The 17,351-nt window shown below is 38.3% G+C and overlaps 3 protein-coding genes and 1 long non-coding RNA gene across 7 annotated transcripts; 1 reads left to right on the top strand and 3 right to left on the bottom strand.

The window, feature by feature from the left end:
- Window positions 1-241: 241 nt before the first annotated feature.
- Window positions 242-7,230, bottom strand: LOC100247771 (uncharacterized). Of its 3 annotated transcripts, XM_059739113.1 has the most exons (8): window positions 6,460-7,230; window positions 5,175-5,232; window positions 4,977-5,094; window positions 4,739-4,856; window positions 2,233-3,319; window positions 1,907-2,052; window positions 1,619-1,765; window positions 242-874 (listed from the first exon to the last, which is right to left on the bottom strand). In XM_059739113.1, the coding sequence occupies exons 1-5, from the start codon at window positions 6,988-6,990 to the stop codon at window positions 3,266-3,268; spliced, it is 879 nt and encodes a 292-aa protein (XP_059595096.1). In that variant the 5' UTR covers window positions 6,991-7,230; the 3' UTR covers window positions 242-874; window positions 1,619-1,765; window positions 1,907-2,052; window positions 2,233-3,265. The 3 variants fall into 3 exon arrangements, with proteins under 3 accessions (XP_059595096.1, XP_019077341.1, XP_059595095.1); XM_019221796.2 differs by having other exon boundaries at window positions 1,907-3,319; XM_059739112.1 differs by having other exon boundaries at window positions 1,848-3,319.
- A 1,289-nt stretch (window positions 7,231-8,519) lies between these two features.
- LOC104880171 (uncharacterized) lies at window positions 8,520-9,353 on the bottom strand. Its single transcript, XM_010655990.3, has 2 exons — window positions 9,244-9,353; window positions 8,520-9,157 (listed from the first exon to the last, which is right to left on the bottom strand). Exons 1-2 carry the CDS (start codon window positions 9,351-9,353, stop codon window positions 8,863-8,865), a joined length of 405 nt encoding a protein of 134 aa, XP_010654292.1. The 3' UTR covers window positions 8,520-8,862.
- Window positions 8,963-16,007, top strand: LOC104880172 (uncharacterized). Of its 2 annotated transcripts, XR_786517.3 has the most exons (7): window positions 8,963-9,072; window positions 9,174-9,684; window positions 9,854-9,953; window positions 13,806-13,927; window positions 14,036-14,192; window positions 14,262-14,595; window positions 14,918-16,007. It is a non-coding gene; the product is annotated as an uncharacterized LOC104880172 (long non-coding RNA). The 2 variants fall into 2 exon arrangements; XR_786518.3 differs by lacking the exon at window positions 8,963-9,072 and having other exon boundaries at window positions 9,578-9,684; window positions 9,809-9,953.
- LOC100264924 (uncharacterized) lies at window positions 11,387-15,449 on the bottom strand. The gene is made up of 7 exons (XM_002270170.4): window positions 13,866-15,449; window positions 13,414-13,504; window positions 13,153-13,310; window positions 12,693-12,744; window positions 12,488-12,567; window positions 12,284-12,377; window positions 11,387-12,219 (listed from the first exon to the last, which is right to left on the bottom strand). Exons 1-7 carry the CDS (start codon window positions 15,447-15,449, stop codon window positions 11,540-11,542), a joined length of 2,739 nt encoding a protein of 912 aa, XP_002270206.1. The 3' UTR covers window positions 11,387-11,539.
- Window positions 16,008-17,351: the final 1,344 nt, after the last annotated feature.

A 17,351-nucleotide genomic window follows, 5' to 3' on the forward strand; every position in this document is an offset into this window, starting at 1 on the left:
ATGGATAACATCGAATTTTCTGATGAAATGATGACAGCGCCGATCGCTGTTGAGAAACCCAATCAATATAGTAAGGGATAAGGGTAAAAGCACTGTAAGAATATTTTGAAAGGCACGGCTTTAAATGAAAGAGAGAGTCCTAATATTGTATTAGGCCTTAAAAGACTACACTAATCAATAAAATGAAATTGGAGTAGTCTTAACAAGGCTGGTTCCTGAGTCCTGACAGACACCCTGCAAATCAATAAAAAAGACCCTCCTCAGGTGAGTTGGGAATTTACTATTCAAGGAGGAGAGAGCCATCTCTTGAAATAATGCAATTTGAAATTGAATTCATGATCATGAACATGAGATCCAAACCCCAAGAAGAAAAGAAACATAAAAAATAGTTCAGCCAAGCTAATCATTTAAGTAGTTGTCCGCACAGACATGGAAACAATACTCCATACCCATTATCATGCTCCAACAAGTCTCTGTTGGATTGTCCTCCATCCTCCGAACCCAGGGGGGTACTAGACCGAGGAGCAACTTGGTCACCAATGAACAGAGAGTTTGTATCAGGAACAGGCAGTGCATTTGAGAAATCATCAGGCCCTGGAATTGTTGGGCTCTGATTTCTCCTGTAGCCCGTGGCAGCTCTCCTCTCTGCCTCAAGAAAATGACCGAGGGATGGTGTATCTTTCATGCAAACTGCGTCGGTGTTTAGCCTTGAGCACAGAGAAAATAACCAAGTTTTGGACTTGTAGTTCTTTTTGTCTTTGAGGGTTTCTGACATTCTTCCCCTTGTTGATCTTCTTGAGAGGTCTAGAATGCTCGACAGACCTATGAGGCTCCCGAGAGTGATGCTCTTGTCATGGAAGAATGAACCAGTGGACTGAAATCCATCATAATTAAAATTCAGAGACAACAAAAATCGAAACAAAATCATGGACTCTTTAATCATGTTGAAATTGATTCACGTATGCAGTTCTCTATTCTTGATAATGAAAAAGCACATCCTCCAGAGGTTGATCCGGTGTCATATTCCTATAGAATCTAGCTTACCCTGCCTCTGAACTCAATTGCCCATGCCAGTTCTCTTCTGGTATTGAGCATTAAAAGCAGCATATGATATCAAGTCTAGAAAAAGATGAATTTATTAAAGGCTCCATGGAAACAAATAAAAGAGACGACACTTCCTGAAATGCCATCATATCATACAAAATCATGTGGAGAAAGTAAAGTGATTTGGGCTTATAATCAGCCGGACCCAGAAAATAAAATGACATTAAAAACTGCTGGTACAGAGGGTAGATGTGAAGCTTGAGAGAAATGATGTTCTGTTAGCTGGTATTTAAATGTAAGAATCAATAGACCTAAAAGATTAAATGGGTATGACTCTGTTAGGTGCTCTGTGTATCTACATTGAAAACCTGAACAATTTCACAGGCTTTGTCATATTTCAATACTTTCCCTGTTCTCCGGAGCACGAATGAAAAAAGGAAACACGGGTATAGTCAAACAGATATTCCTATAATGTCTATCAAAGAACTATTCACTGTAGTCTAGACTCTAGAATCAAACAGAGCCCTAAAACTAAATAAATAAAAATAAAAATAATAATAAATATACTGCTGACCTCTGTGTCAAGATCTGAAGAAGAGTCAGTGTTGGTGGGAGAAGCAGTGAGCAGAGTGCTGAAGGAGACTGATCCAGAAAGATTACGATTTCTCACCAAGCCAACTCTCAAATTTACTGGCTGCAATCCAAGCGGCCATCCATCCTCCTGCCGTCAAAAAATGAATCAAATTAACCAAATGGGATCAGGTCAAATACCCATAAAACCTCCAGTGAATCTAGAGCGGCACCTATGATAACACCAAAACACCATTAGAGAGAGAGAGGGAGAGACAGGACAAATGGGTACCTGTTGAGCCATATCCCCTATTTCAGCAGGTACCGGGAAGAAATGGGACTGATTGATGATAATGTAAAATACTAACAGAAGCCCGGTGAGGTGACCTCAGAGAAAGAAAAGGACTGTCATTTCCGCCACTATTGACTATAGTAATGCTACAAATAAAACAAAAGCAGGAAAAAAAAATGCCAAGGAGACAGTAATGATGTATAAGTGTTGACAGGAAAGGGTGAATAAGAATAGAGAAATCCTAAAGCAACATAGGAGGTGGAGTGGTGTGTGAGAAGAATGAGTGATAGAGAAGAGGGGCTGAGAGAGAGTGAATGACGTCTTACCATTCCTCTGAACACCGCCTTGGAGGCAGTATTTGATGGTGGAAGTTGAGAGAGAGTGGCTGAATCAATAATTTTGTACACGACTCTCTAGCCTGAGTAGCCTCTTACCAGGCTGCCACTGTGAAAAAGGAAACTCACTCTGCCACCCACGCACTGCACCTCCCCACTCACTACTGCGATGAGGGGCATTTCTGGAATTTAACGTTACAGGTCGAATCACCCAATTTTTGGATTCATATGTAGAAGAGATATTAAAAATCATAATATGAGAGAATTTTAATTTACATAATAATAAATTACTTTTATTCCTGTATCTCTCAATCCTGCAGTGTTGCCATGAATTTCATGCAAAGATTAGGATTGAAAAGCTTTTAAGAAAATACATTCAGAAGCAAATCATCCTCAGATGCTATTTTTCTTTGGACATAGGAGATTCCCATTAAAGGACTGAAATGTTGAAAAGGGCAGGATTGTGCTTTTGGTGTACATCAACTCTTTCGTCCTGTCTGCTGTCACTGAGCTCGACCTTTTTCTTTTTGGTCCACAAGTTGTTCTTGTAATCCAGTCATGGACAAGCTAATGATCGAGTGATGCACAGCAGCACCAAACATTTGGTGTCTTTTCCCACATCCACCATTGGATCGATGTTCTACATTGATCATACAATATTACCAATGACACACACACACCCTCCTCATACATTTTAATCTCTCCTCAAAGAAAATGTGCCACATTTGGGGCCTTGAAAAAAATCTATGGTTGATAAGCAATCACAGCTTTAAGGTGTGGCTGCACAAAAGGCCTCCTTGAGACAATAGGTAAAACCAGGAGGAGCTGCGCTGTATCACTTATTCTGGTCTTTGTTCCTGGAATGGATTTCTCTCTTTCTATTTTCAAAGTCAAATTGAATCAAATGGTACAAGTTACAGAGTGCTTTCAAATAGTACAGGGTTACTGTGGGGTCTCAAGAGAATTTCCTTCTCTTCATTTTTCATTCCTCATTTCTCAGTATCCTACAATTGTGATAATTTCTTTATCTTTGGCCATGGTTCCCTCCAGGTCGATACTCTCCTATTCCTAGCAGGTCCTGCGAATTCACAGTTATAGATAGATTAGCGGAAATTGGGACTTACAGTGTGTCATATAAAACATGGAACAACAGTTAGTTGATAACATTATACTGTAAGAGGTAAACTTCTTGCAGGCATTGGGACTAGCAATCAGAGAGAATAAATCAATGGAATTCAAAGAAAAGAAAAATTGGAAATGAGCATTGGCATAAATGGGAATTGGGAAATGGAACAATGCGCTCAAGTTTATCTCCAAACTTTAATTAATGTAATGGTGGTGATACATTACAACCTAGCCTATTGAGACATTCAGTCGATAACCAAGGAGCCTCTGAAGCATGAAAGCATGTTAACAGATAAGGCATGGTTGCAGCACTTCCAAACTAATCTAATTCAGCTATTGTCTCTGGGTTCTCAAATGTAGTTCAAATCCTATACTTGTATTTTGTTTATGTAGTCTATAGAATGGAAGGTCTCATATTCTCTTTTTCATTGCATTAAAGATGCCCACCAACTAATGAAGCGCATTCAAAATTTGGATTCCAAATTTTGTATTCAATGTTTTCTTGTTTCTTCCATTAATTTTTCCCTCGGTTTCACAATGCTATCAATCATCACTATTTTGCATGACAAAAAGTAAGCTTCAAGAAACTATGAGAAAATAGTTGATACAAATAGTGCAGTCCGAGATGGAATGCTAGCTCAGTGAAGTTTGAACCTCAGACCAGATATAATGTATTGGCACATTGTTTCACTATTCTTTCCACATTCTTTGTGCTTCTTTCAAATGTTCATTATCCAATTGGTTTGTTGAAGTTATAAGTAAAACAATTGTTTTACTTGGGCAAATAATAATAATAAATGACTTCATGGAGGTTCAAAGAAAAGGAAGAAGAATTTTCAAATCAATGTAATGGGGTTAAAGACCAGTATGGCAGATTGAAAATTTGTCATGACAAACTACAGAGTTATATTTGCAGATCTTTAAGGTTTCATTGTTCCCAAATCCAGCTAGTCATTCACTATTAGATGTTACAATGCCTTGTGGCACAAAGTTGAGCAACTGTAAAACCAACATGCCATAAAGTGACCACTTAGAATGAGGGAAATAAAATGAATCCTTTATAAGGTAAGAAATGAGGATAGATTCACAAATGAATGCTCTTGTGGGACATCAGAGGCCTAACCTATTGAGAACAAGATTAATTCAGCCAAGATGGTTGGTAATGTTCAACAAAAAATGAGGCATAATCTATATTGAGAACAAGGTTAATTTGGCTAAGATGGCTGGTCACATTCAAAAAAACCGTTTTTACATTTCACCATCCTTATCTTGGGAAGTGGTTAGGGAACCAGCTTGAATGAGATAGTGAAAGGAACAAGTCATATATAACAAATAGTACATTTCTGTGAGCCTGCAGGGAAAAATGAACTACCTGGCATGCTTTATTTTTGGCTCGGGTTTCTGCTGTGCTAGGAATATCATGATTTGGCTTTAAAAACCTCTTCTCACGCCGTTCACATGAGCCCCATCCATCTGAGAATCTCCCACCCCTAGAAACAAAGATAAAGTATAGAACAGTGATAAAGATGCGACAAAAATATTCATGACACTGGATTTCAATTTTATGACTTTGTTCACAAAATCCAATAAAAAAAAGGGGAAAAACATACTGCATGTATGCCCGAACAACAAATTCAGCACGCTGAACATTACGATTTTCATCAAATTCAATGGTCTTATCCTTGATTTCATAAGAGAGATTAAAGTAACATGACATCTTCCTCCAACCTATAAAACAAATAAGCTCCATGACAAATCCATCAATAATTTTGAGAAAAAAAAGGGCACAGTACTACCTTTATCTTTACCTGATTTTTTAATAAAAGGGTTTCCAGAAATCATAGTGTAATCAGTTTTCTCCAGAATCTGTCCATTGAAATAATACAAACACATTATTTGTTTAAAACCAGACAGATCGAGCAAGCAAATTTGAGGATGGTGGAGGGACAGAAACCTCCAGACGGTTATCAAAGAAACTACATAGTGATGTCCTTAGAAGGCAGGTGCTTGCACAGAGGTGTTTGCGCATGAGCATTAAAGACTATCGGTATAAAGCATCTACACAACTTTGTGCATGAACAGCCATGTCGTTCAGTGTGTTGAACTTTCAAAACCTTGAATTAAATAAGTATGCAAACATGCCTGTGGGTGAAGTAACCATGGATAGAAGTGCAATCAGATTTCAGAAGCTGCCATCTCAATGCCTCCATTAGTATAAGTTGACAGAGAAACATTCTCAGTTCAATTAAACCTGAATCTTAGACTAAATATTGCCCTTGTCTGAGAATCGATATTAGAAACTTGTGAGCTCTATGTATACAGTATACTAACAAGCTAATCATGGGGCCAAGTCTGCAAAACTCATATGATGAGCAGATGAAAGACAAAACAGATGGACAAAGTCCAACACCAAACAGAAACATGATATCCTGCATGCCGAGCAAAATAATAGAGATGAGATGAATAAGACAGATGTTTTGTGTAAGAGCACTCACCCCAAACAATGCTTAAAAACACCTAATAGCATCCAGGGAAAGGAACACAAAAGACTTATGCTGCTTTGAATCCAACTTCTAACTATAATCCTAGCTCAAGTCAAATGAAATGAAAACAATAAAATGATAAAAGAGGAAAATGAAAAACTAAGATTTACCATCTAATCTAATTAGAAATTTAAGACTATTGATCGTGGGTTAAAGCTTAATTGTTAGTGTCACTGCTTGACTTAACACCAAATTTCTGAAGAATGGCTGGTAAGGTTCCTGCTCACAAGGAATTTTCCCACTCTTTTCTCAGGGTAAGCAATGCAAATTTTAACGGATAACCTGCAATAATAATGCTAAAAGGCGACTTGTACAAGCCCAATAGCCCAACAGACTGAACAATTTCTTACAATTAATTCTCTAGCTTTAACAGTTTATAATCTCACATCAGTAGTAGTAAATTTGGGTTTCATCATACAAACACAATCGGAAGCTCATAAACACAGCGTTTAACAGAAAGAAAAAAAAAAAAGGAAACAAGAAAAAGGGGGCCAAGTAAAATCGCAATTGAAATGAAGACAAGAGGAAAAGGGATGACGTAATTAATTACCGCCATAGCTGCATTCTGGTATTCTTTGAACAATGACACAGTAGGAAACTTGCCAAGCAAGCTATGTCCCACATTCTCCTTATCCTCGACCTGCCAACGATTCATCTCCGAACCAAGACTGAACTCCGTCACAGAAAACATTCCGGTCTCCGGGGACGACGACGACGAATACGCGGGCGTCTTCGGCGTGCGCTGCACGTGCTTGACCACAGACAGAGGACTAGTCTCGCTCAATTCCGAAATGCAAGTCCTCGCAATTTTCTGAGGGCGGTGGTGAATCCACGGTTCATGTAAGACCTCGCCCTGGGGCGAAAACCTAATATCTTTTTCTCCGGAGTGATGGTTTCTAGGGTTTTTGGAGAATCTTGGCGGTGGTGATGGATTTGGAGTTTGGTGATTGGCGCATTTGATTGTCAGTGTTTTTCGAGATTTGGAAGTGGAGTGCGAGGCTGCAGCGGAGTCGATTACAGCCCACAATGCGGCGTCATCAAGATCTTTGTCGTCGACGGGGTAGGGGATCGGCGACGCCATTTTTTTCCGGGCGGAGTCTGAATTGGAGTATTGAGGAGCTGGGAACTAGGGTTTTAAGGAGAGGGTTAGCTACAGAGAAGTGACATGGGGTTCCATTGCAGATGTACTGCAGCATCCAGATACACCGTCTCGCTCAAGGGACTGTCCGCGCCCGAAGTCCTTCTTGAATTCAAATTCAAGGACATGGCTTCCTCGAACGGCGTCGTTTTGAGTGGTTTCACATTTTTGTAGCTTTCCCTACCATTCAGGAATCAAGATTTTAAGAGAGTTGAAAATGGAAAAAGAAGTGTTTTTTTTATTAGTTTATACCAATGTTTTCATAGTCGGCTCGAAAAAGTTACCCACTAGTTGGACCGTAGTGACTAATTTATATATTATTTAAAATTAAAAATAATTATAAAAAATTTAAATATATATGAATAAAATAAAAATCAATAATATTATATTTATATATTTGATATTATCAATTTAAATTATATTAATATTTTAAATTTTATTAAATGAAATATGTATAATATTTAAATGTAAATATATTAAAAATGAAAGAAAATTCAATTATTTAATTTTAACTAATTTAATTTTATTTATTTAATATTATAATTTTTTTTAAATCCAATATATATTGCTTTGTTTGGCATATTAGATATCAAAAGGCTTGTAGCCTATTGGTGTCATAGGTTGGTTAAAACTCTCTTGGGTGGATTTTTTAATTGTCTTGTGGGCTCGGAACTCAGCCCACAAAATGGTTAGGGTGGGTGTGGGCTTTGTCATAAAATAACAAGCCTAGTGATGAGATTTTGCCAAAAATTTATATACAGTGGAGCCTTCTATGCTTACAAAAAGAGGGGGTGACTTGAACCGTTTTAGAATTGTTTGACTCCACCGAGTCACTGGTCCGACCGCTGGTTTATGCGGTTCGTGACCGATCCAATGCTTAAACGGTTTAATAGAGTAAATTGGAGCGAAAATACGACCAGTTGATGATTGGACCGATTGGTTCGATCCGATTTTCAAAATAGTGGTTTATACAACTAGAGTCACCGTTCTACGTACAAAAGTTGATTTTATAAAAGAAAGAGGTGTTTGGAGAGTCAAAAACCAGGATTTTAATAAAAATACACCACTTTAAAAAAAAAATGTTTTTACTAATATAATAATTTTTAAAAACATTTTCAAAACTGTAATAGTTAGTGAATCCAAAAAATTACAGAGACAAATTTAAAAAAATTATAGGAACAATTTTAGGGAAGTTGCAAGAATATATCTTTTAAAATTTATATTCAATATGGTCTATTTTCCATAAAACCACAATTATTAATTGAAGTTCCGATTCAAAAATAAAGTCTCAACTAAAGTTTCAGTTTTTAGGTAAAACCTCAATTGACAATTGAAGTTTTGAATAAAAAAATAAAATGATCCAACTTTTACGTGACAATAAAATGAATGTTTTGAATATAAATTTGGTAAAATGATTAAATTTAAATTTTTTCCATAAAAGGATATTTTGACCCAAAACTCAGCTAACTTGCTAAAGTAAATGCAGGTATCGAAGATTTTCACTCCATATGGACAAGGCCATGAGCCACTTGGTCACAAAAATCGTGCCCAAATTGTCTCGATTCATTTGTCTAAACCTTTGCTTATACTGGAGTCCACTATTTCATTCTACCTGCTGCTGCCATTCAATCTTACGTACTTCCTACGCATACCGCGCAACCTATAATTCTTCAATCCTAAACGAAATGCTGAATGTGCTTCCCTATACTCGGCGTACGTTATCACGATGATTCTTTCAAATCTGATCCTTCACCCACTCGTCTTATGACTCTTATCCTAGGCCCTCCCAAGTCCTAGCAGGTTCAACACCCGTCTTCAATCAATCCCATTATCGTCCTTGAGATCTACGACTTCGTCACTGCTCCAATCCATCGTCTTCTCCATCCTCGAATCGTTCACGAAAACTTTCAATTCATCAACTGGCCACTGGAACTTCTGAATCTCTCTCTTCAGCTTCTTCATCTCCCCGTCCTTCTTTTGCCGACCTATTTTTGAAGAAACCGCAGAGAGAAGAGCCGGATCCAAGTAATCTTCGAGCTTCTTGTTCTCCATTTCTCTCACTTTGGCTTCTTTCTTCGTCTGCAAATCCTCACGGCTTCTTACATCGTTCCTGTGAGAAACCGCAGGATTAAACAACGGCAACTGCGAATTGAAAATTGCAGCTGAATTGGATGAGATGTAAATAGAGTAGAGGACCGAAATGAGGTAAGTGGCGGAGAGAGAAGATACGAAGGTCGGATGAGGCGCCGTTGGATCTCTTCTACGGTTGCCAGAGGACTCCAAGCTTCTCCTCTGCTTCGTTCCATTCAAGAGAGTCCCTCTCACAAGTCACAACAGCTCCCCAGTTCCCCAGATTTGTGTGGTTCCCTGGGCGGATGAGTTTACCAACCCAAGTAGATTTGGATTGGGCTTGGTTTTTATTACCACCAAACTGGGCCGATCGAAATACCTCCAGGGGAATGGGCTGGGCTCACCCAACTTCAAAGGAGCCCAAATCCCTCTGCTGCATCCCAACTGAAACTCCCTGATCGTTGAAGGAAAATGAATTTGAGAATCGCTCACATGAAGCCAGACAGTCGCAGTATTTTCTCGAAGCCGTGGAGAAACATCAACTGTGTCCTTGAGCTCAGTGATTAGGTAAATTCCTTTCTTAATTTTACTCTCTATTTGGTTGCTCAGAAAAAAGAGGAAGAGAAGGGAAAAAAATAAGTTTTGAGTTTCCTTCAGATGGTTTGGGTTGATGTCAAATTGAATTACCCAGATGGAGCGTACCAAATCTCATCTAGGTTCTTGTTCGATATTGCAGCTGAAATCTATCTGCGGTCATGTTTTTATAACGCAAACGATTGTTGGGGTCTGTTTTCCTGGTGGCGGTTCTTATAATGACTAATTGGGTCTTCGCGAGGGTAACTATTAATTGTTGTTTTGCTTACATGCATGAACTCCACTTTTAACTGATAAGATGTTGTTGCTATTGTGATCTCAATATTGTTGAAGGTCATCATCGTACTAGTCTAACTCAAGAGAAAATTAGGTATTCTTGCCCTTCTTTTTTTCATTAATCTGCTAAGTCTGCAGTCTTATAATGCATTTAAAGAGTGATAGGGATGCTTTTGTATGATCAGTCCTCGATTTTCTTGTTTGATGAGTGCTTTTAAATGTTCAATAGTTCCTAGGAATATTTTTAGGGTATTTTAGATATCTTAGTTATCTTTTGCATTCACTTCCCTGACAACTCATATAGAAAATACCAAGTATTTTCTGTTTTAAAAATAGAAAGAGTTCGTTTGGTAGTAATTCTAGAAAACGTTTTTAACCTTTCTAACTTGAAATTTTTTATTTTTCAAGTATTAGAAATATTAGAAACACTTCCGATAATCACTACCAAATGCACTCAAAGTAGTAGTAAATGTAATACATCATATATAAAATTCGGGAAGTCTTAGGGGATTACTTTAAAATTTTAAAACATAATAGGTTTTAAAAACTATTTAAAAAATTGAGGTGTTAAAATTTTTTTACTATTTAAAAATTTAAAAATTTTGAAAGTATTTTCAAAGAATGTATGATAAGTTGATATTTTTTATCCTATATTTTATGTGAGTTATTACTACTTCCTGTTTTTTGGAAACAAAAAAAGGAAGTGTATCCAAACTGATACTGTGGTTATTGCCACTTCGGAGATTGATTCTCATTTCTTCTTCTTCTTTTTATATATTTAAATCTGAGTCATAAGCTTTACCCATTGGGGTTGCAAGTGCCCAAACTTGAGTAGGTTTGACAAAAAATATTGAAAAACTCTTTCTTATTTGTGTCATTTTAATCATTCTATTACCGTAGAGGTGCATCTGAGAAATTATAAGTCCTTTTCTTTATTTAGATTTCACTGGCCAAGTGAAATTACTAATAAATATGACTTTGGAGTTAGGAGTTGTTTGAATGGTTGCTAGAAAAAGCAAGATTTGCATGCATGGCACTGTGTGCAAATACACAAATATTAAGAAAAAGCTCCAACAATGATCCTTTTCACTGTTCAAATGCAGTATGGCCCATTTTATTAGCCCATTATCTGAATGCTCTTACATTAGATTAAGGTGTGGAATCGTGTATATGTAAATGGCCTAAACTAATCCTCAGCTCTAATTCTGTGTGTTTTACAGTGAAATTGGGTAGATCATACTGAATTTTCTTGGTGATCTGATATTCAGTTGAAATACCCAACCACCTATGCTTTTGAAGAAAAAATGAATCAGCATTAATCATGTGATAATAAAATAGTTATTATAATTTATAGTATACAAAGAATATGATGAGAAAATTGGGCTTTTAAAATATGAGATTACGCTAAAAGAAACTCCTGGTTTTCCATTTTATAGTTCCAAGGTTCAACCCTCACTCGTGAGAACTAAACTTTTTACAGAATTAATGTTCTAGGCAGAACCTTTGTTGAGAAAAACAAATTATGTTCCCATCTTTACTAATGTGGCAGCATTTAGGTGAGATCCCTGAAGAGGGTGGTCTGGCGACCGATCCTAAGTGGCACCCCAAAATTTTGATAAGCCCTAATTTCACCTCCCACCCCTGCGGTCACAACTACCAAGCCCCATGCTGTTGCTTGGACAGTATGGCTCCCATGGCTACTACCATCAAACCAAGACCATGAGGGAGACCAAGATGGCAATGAATTGCCTGAACTGGAAATAGAAGGTGAGTCACCATAGCTAATTGAAGCTGAGGATGATGAGAATGATTCACTGCTTCCAATTCCAGGGTCCAAACAGGATGTCATCTCCTCTTCTGGGCAAGTTGGCATTCTGTCTAATGAACTATTTTTCTTGGGAAGAGGTGGCAACTGTGCCTTATTGCTTCCATCGGTAGAGCTATCTTCTTGGCTTGTAGATCCAGAGCGTTTAGAGTGCCTTTTGGAGTGCACTGGTACAACCGGTGGTTCACCTTTTACGCTACCAGGCCATGGGATTGCAACTGAAACATCTCTACTCTGGAAGTGTTCATGAGATCGGGTAGTGACCAGACTTTTACCTTTTCCTGCACCAATATGCCTGACCTCATCACGCCTCCAAACATATACTTGAGAATCTTCACTTGCAGATATCACATATTTCCCATCCTGACTAAACGAAGCTGAAATTTGACTGCTTGTATTTCGGAAACCTGTTACCCAACAACATAGCCATTATTTAGTGAACAAGTAGATGGTGGCGTTTTGGGAAGATACCTCTGAACTTATGAATTATGTCTGAACCATCAAAAATTCGAATTCGGGAGTCAGCAGAAGTAATAAGCACTTCAGATGGATTTCCTGGGGCAAACTGTTCAAATACATATGTAATTAGATTGGCTTTGGTCCAGCAAATTAGTAATGTGACTAACTGGTGAAACGTAAGTTTGAGAAGGAACTGGACATGAAAAATAGGATTACCTGGAAACCAGTAATCTTTTTTGTTTGAGACTTCTTTTTGTTCTGGATATCAATCTGACCTGTTTGATTTAGTTTTCCATCTGAATCAACAGATAAGATAACAGTAAAATACATGTATGAGTAGAGTAAAATGTAAGTTTTAACAGTACAGGCAATGAAAATTTATTGATATCCATAAAGTAGAATCTAGCAGAGTAGCTCATACCATCTATGCTGTACATGCGACAACTTCCCTGATGCAAACCAATTAATGCACCCTACAAGAGTAAAACATAAACCCTCACTAAATATATAAAAACATTTGTTTTATTCAGAATAATTAATGATCATGAAATTTGGTGAGATGATTCAACTTTATTGAAAATTTGGTTGAGCAACTTAAGCTTTCTCCTAGAAGCCAATGGCTTGATTCAGTAGTATGGAAAACAATTGCATTTGATTTCAACATATCATGTGCTTCAAAGAAGTTGTGGTCATAGACCAAGATACATTTAGAACTTGTTTCACTACTTCACCTGGTACTTTTTTTATAATCAGATTGATGTCAAACCTCAGGTATGCTTAAGCAAGAAGCACCCAAGCCTTTGGTAAATTCAGTCTCTATGCAAAGTACTTAACCAAGCTTTCATAGCAAAAACTAGACAGAAAAATCAACACAACTAGACCTGGCCATCAGGTGTGTAAGATGCAGCTGTAACCATTTCATGAAGATCTGTCCAGTCCACAACTTGGCGATCAGGGATGCTCCATATTCGAACCTTTGCATCGAGTGAGCCACTGATGAAATATTTGTCATCCATTGGATTGAACTGTATACAAGTTACTACAAGAACAAAATCACATCAAAATAGAACCATATTAGGAAACATCACACTTAGTTCTTAGTTCTGAATCGAATGCACTAGCGACATGGTAAGGCATCTGACCATAATCATTGTGTGCAAATAACTTTAAACAGCTCTTGGTTTCCATGTCCCATAGCCTGACTGTCTTGTCCATTGATGATGAAAGCAGTAGCTGCAAATTCACAGAAATTGGTTGATATTATCAAATCTGTATGCAAAGAATTACAGTGAGATTTCTTCATTATCAATATGTGTAGCTGCTTCTTCCTTTTTATTTTCCTTCAGAAATTCCAGTTGCAAGGTAGATATGCCCAAACAGCTCATTGTATATACAGGGCTGGGGCGACTTATGGAATATGAATGGCAGCTTCTGATTACAAAGAAACAATAGAATTCTCCTGACTGCTAGGATTAAAAAAAAGTTTACTTTTTGCTTCAAGAAATAACAGCTTGTCTTTGTATGTTTCCCACAGACTACCTACAGTTCTTCATCTGTACCTACTTGCAGTAACAAGGATTAGTGAGAAGCTGACCTGAGATCCAGACCAAGAAAGGTCCAAGACATCATCCAGATGGCCTTTGAAAGAACAAACTGGTATCTCCAACAGTGAGAAAACAGTTTCTGGCATGTGGATGTAGTCGGGAATTGAATGGCCTTTTCTACTGCTAGATGACATCTTCCCCTTTTTCTTCCTCTCTGCAGATATTGGAGTCTCTGGTAGAGGAGGCCGATCTGAGGACCCCAACGCCATTGGGTGAAGTGGGGTGGAATTCAATTCATCTGGTGGTTTCCATGGTGTGGCTTCACATTCTTGTACTTCCCACACATGAATTATCCTATCTTCCCCTGCACTTGCAAGGTAACGTCCATCTGAACTGAATCTAATAGTCCAAATTGAGCCCTCATGGGCCTGAATTTCTTGACACAGATGCAAAGCTGTGAGCTCTTTATATGATTTGCCATGCTGCCGAACTTTTATCCACTCAGAGGAAGAATTCTTGCTTGATTTGGCCTCCTGCAAAGATGGAATCTCTCTTTCTCTCTCACTGATAAAGCTATTCGCGACACCCTTTATGTTCTTCAACAAAGCAACTCCCCTTCTCTTGCTGAATCTAAAACTCTTGGTAATATATGAGTTCATGCTGGGTTTCCTCTCACTACCACCAATGCCAATGCCATCAGTAATGCGAACAACATTCTGCCGACGCATAAGCTCCTTGACAACAGGGGAATAGCCAACACTTTTCTCAAATTCTTCCATGGTGAGTTGCTTTCCTGTCTGGAGATCGCTGAGCCTATTCCACATTCCATCTTCATCAAACTCTTTAACAATAAACTCCTTGCCTGTGTCCAAATTCTTTATCAAAAAGAAAGCACCAAATCGGCTTTTGGACACCATAGTGGACAATGGATCCCCACTACGAACTGAACATCCACCTTCAGCTTCTTTTTCAGATACGGTAATAGAATTGTCGTATTGACCTATTCGAGGACATGGGGTGGACAATGAGGAAGATGTTCTAGTGAGACACAGTTTTTTGATCTCACCTAGTAACTGCTTTTTCCTGTGTTTGGTGTTTGCAGAAAATGCTTCCATGTCTCCATCTGACCGAGAACGTACATGCACAACCGGTACCAATTGTGGCTTTGCTTCCTCTTCAGTAGAACATGTATCGACTGCTATGGGGGTTACCTCACAATTTCCAACTTTTGTGGAGGCTGCTCTCTTGAAGCCAACACTGGCGAGCCTGATAAACTCCTTCTCAGATGTTAAACCCATGCCTTGTAGGAGACGCTTGCGACGTTCCTGAATCGATCCCGGTTCTGCCATCCACATCCCATAGTCGTCTGAAGATGATGTTTCTGAGGCGGGAGGAGCGGCAGTAGCAGCAGCTGCAGCTGCAGCTGCAAAGGCCCGGAACTCCTGGGTGGGAACAGAAGATATAGCGGAGGCAAAGGACATGCGGGTATCGTCAAATTCATCGTCATCATCATCAGATGATGCCAAGTCAAGAGGGACAGCAGAGGAAATTCTATCAAAAGATTCGAAGAAGTGGTCATCGTCCTCATCCTCTTCTAAACCATACCAGTTGACGGTGAGGGTCCTGTCTGCCATTCTGGCACATTTCAATTAGATGAAAGCAGAGAAACCATGAAAACGCGGGAAGTGAAGATGTGTGATTGTTTCAGGAGAAAAGGGAATGGAACAGTGGAAGAGAGAAAAACAAGGGGGGGTTTGGGGCTTATGTTAGCGTTTTAGTTTCCTTTGGTTGGTTAGGACTCAGGAGAATAGAAACGGTCAACGGTGCCTCTCCCCACGTCTCACGTCTGTACACGCATCACCCCCAATTGGACAGCTTTCATATACGAAGATGTGCGTCCCTCGTCTTACTTTCCAGTGGAAGTTTTGTCAACTCAGTTTGACCCCTCGCTTCTTGTTTTTTCCTCCTCTTTACTCCCAATCCACAGCAGGAAGCTGACAATTTCTAGGTTCTGAATTTCAGCAGTAGAAGTTTTGCAATCTCTAGTCCTGAATTGAATTAAGATTAACATCTGTTCATAAATCCCTTGCAACAGATCAAACAGTGAACTGGCAGTTTTACAATTGCATGGATTTAAATCTAATTCAGAGCATTTAAACCTGTAGGAGATTTGAATCTCCCTTGCTGCCTCACCATCTTCTTCGCTGAATTCTATCAAGTTTGAGGCCTGCAAACCATAAGTTCCCTTCCATTTACAACTTCCAAAGAACAAGAAATTCTTCAAATGGTTCAATATGGTTGACTGGAAAGAACTTATATTCCAAGGAAGGATGGATCAGGGAGAGAAAAATCAAGTACACTTCTAAAAACCAACCTTTTTTTCCTCAACTTAAAACTGGTTGACTTAACAAATTTAATCACATGCCTTAAGAAAAATCTTGACATCTCATCATTGACAAGCAACCCTCGTGCAAATTATAAATCTACGTTACTGTTCTAATTCAAACATCATGATTTTATTTTAAGTAAACCACTTCAATCCATTCAAATAACTCGATAGTTGAAGAGTCGAGGCAATTAAGAAGAGATGAGGACAGAAGATTTTTATGTGGAAAATTTCTGTATGAATTTAAAATCGGATTTACAGAGTCCAGGCACCTTAGTTCACTCCAAGAAGGCTTGTCTGACACACTTCAATCCTCAGCTTCACACCATCTTCTTGTGGAGAACACCTGGGGCCAGCACTAAGCAAGATCAAAGCTAGCCCTTGATACCAAACGAAGGAGAAACAATTAGGCTTTTCTCATTGAATAGTTGTAGAATTTGAACCAACTCATTTTTTTTATGAGAAAATCAAGCACTGAACACAATTTTCTGCTCAAGAATTCAAGGATTTTCTGATCCAACAAACACTCCTAATCTGATGGGAAAATAGAAGGTCAATTGGAGGCTCTTGTCACCCATCCCTAACTTGGAAAGCTTGCTTTTATGTAAAGGGTCCTTAGGCAATCATAACAACTTAGCAGTCAGCACCCAGGAGTAACCATCGATCGGTCATTCAATTATATATTTCCAAATTGATCGATTAATTGATGGGCCCCTCCAGTGTCACAGGTGTCAATTGTGTAACGGGTGGATGGATCCTACAGATCAGCAAGGCTGAGCAAATAATATATATGCCAAAGTCTGAAGTTTGAACAAAACATATTGCTTGCAACTTAAACCCCCCTCGGTTGTTCAAAATTTAAGCATCCACACTCCATAGACCATTTTCACCTTTTAAGCCACTTTGTAGACCCACATTGAACCTCCTAAAGATAACCAGTCCGTGAGTGGTATAGGAATAGGAGTTTAGGGGAACTACCGGCAACCATGGGATAAAACCTAAATTCGGTTCAAAAATTTTGCTCCTAAAAAAATATATATTTATATATACATATCATGTAGTATAAATTTATTACTTTCATCAATTTCTTGTTTTTTATATTACTTATTTTGCAAAACAAAAAAAAATTGATTAAGAAAATAAAATTGTA

Source organism: Vitis vinifera, chromosome 8, assembly GCF_030704535.1.
Source record: "Vitis vinifera cultivar Pinot Noir 40024 chromosome 8, ASM3070453v1".
NCBI classification, from domain to species: domain Eukaryota; kingdom Viridiplantae; phylum Streptophyta; class Magnoliopsida; order Vitales; family Vitaceae; genus Vitis; species Vitis vinifera.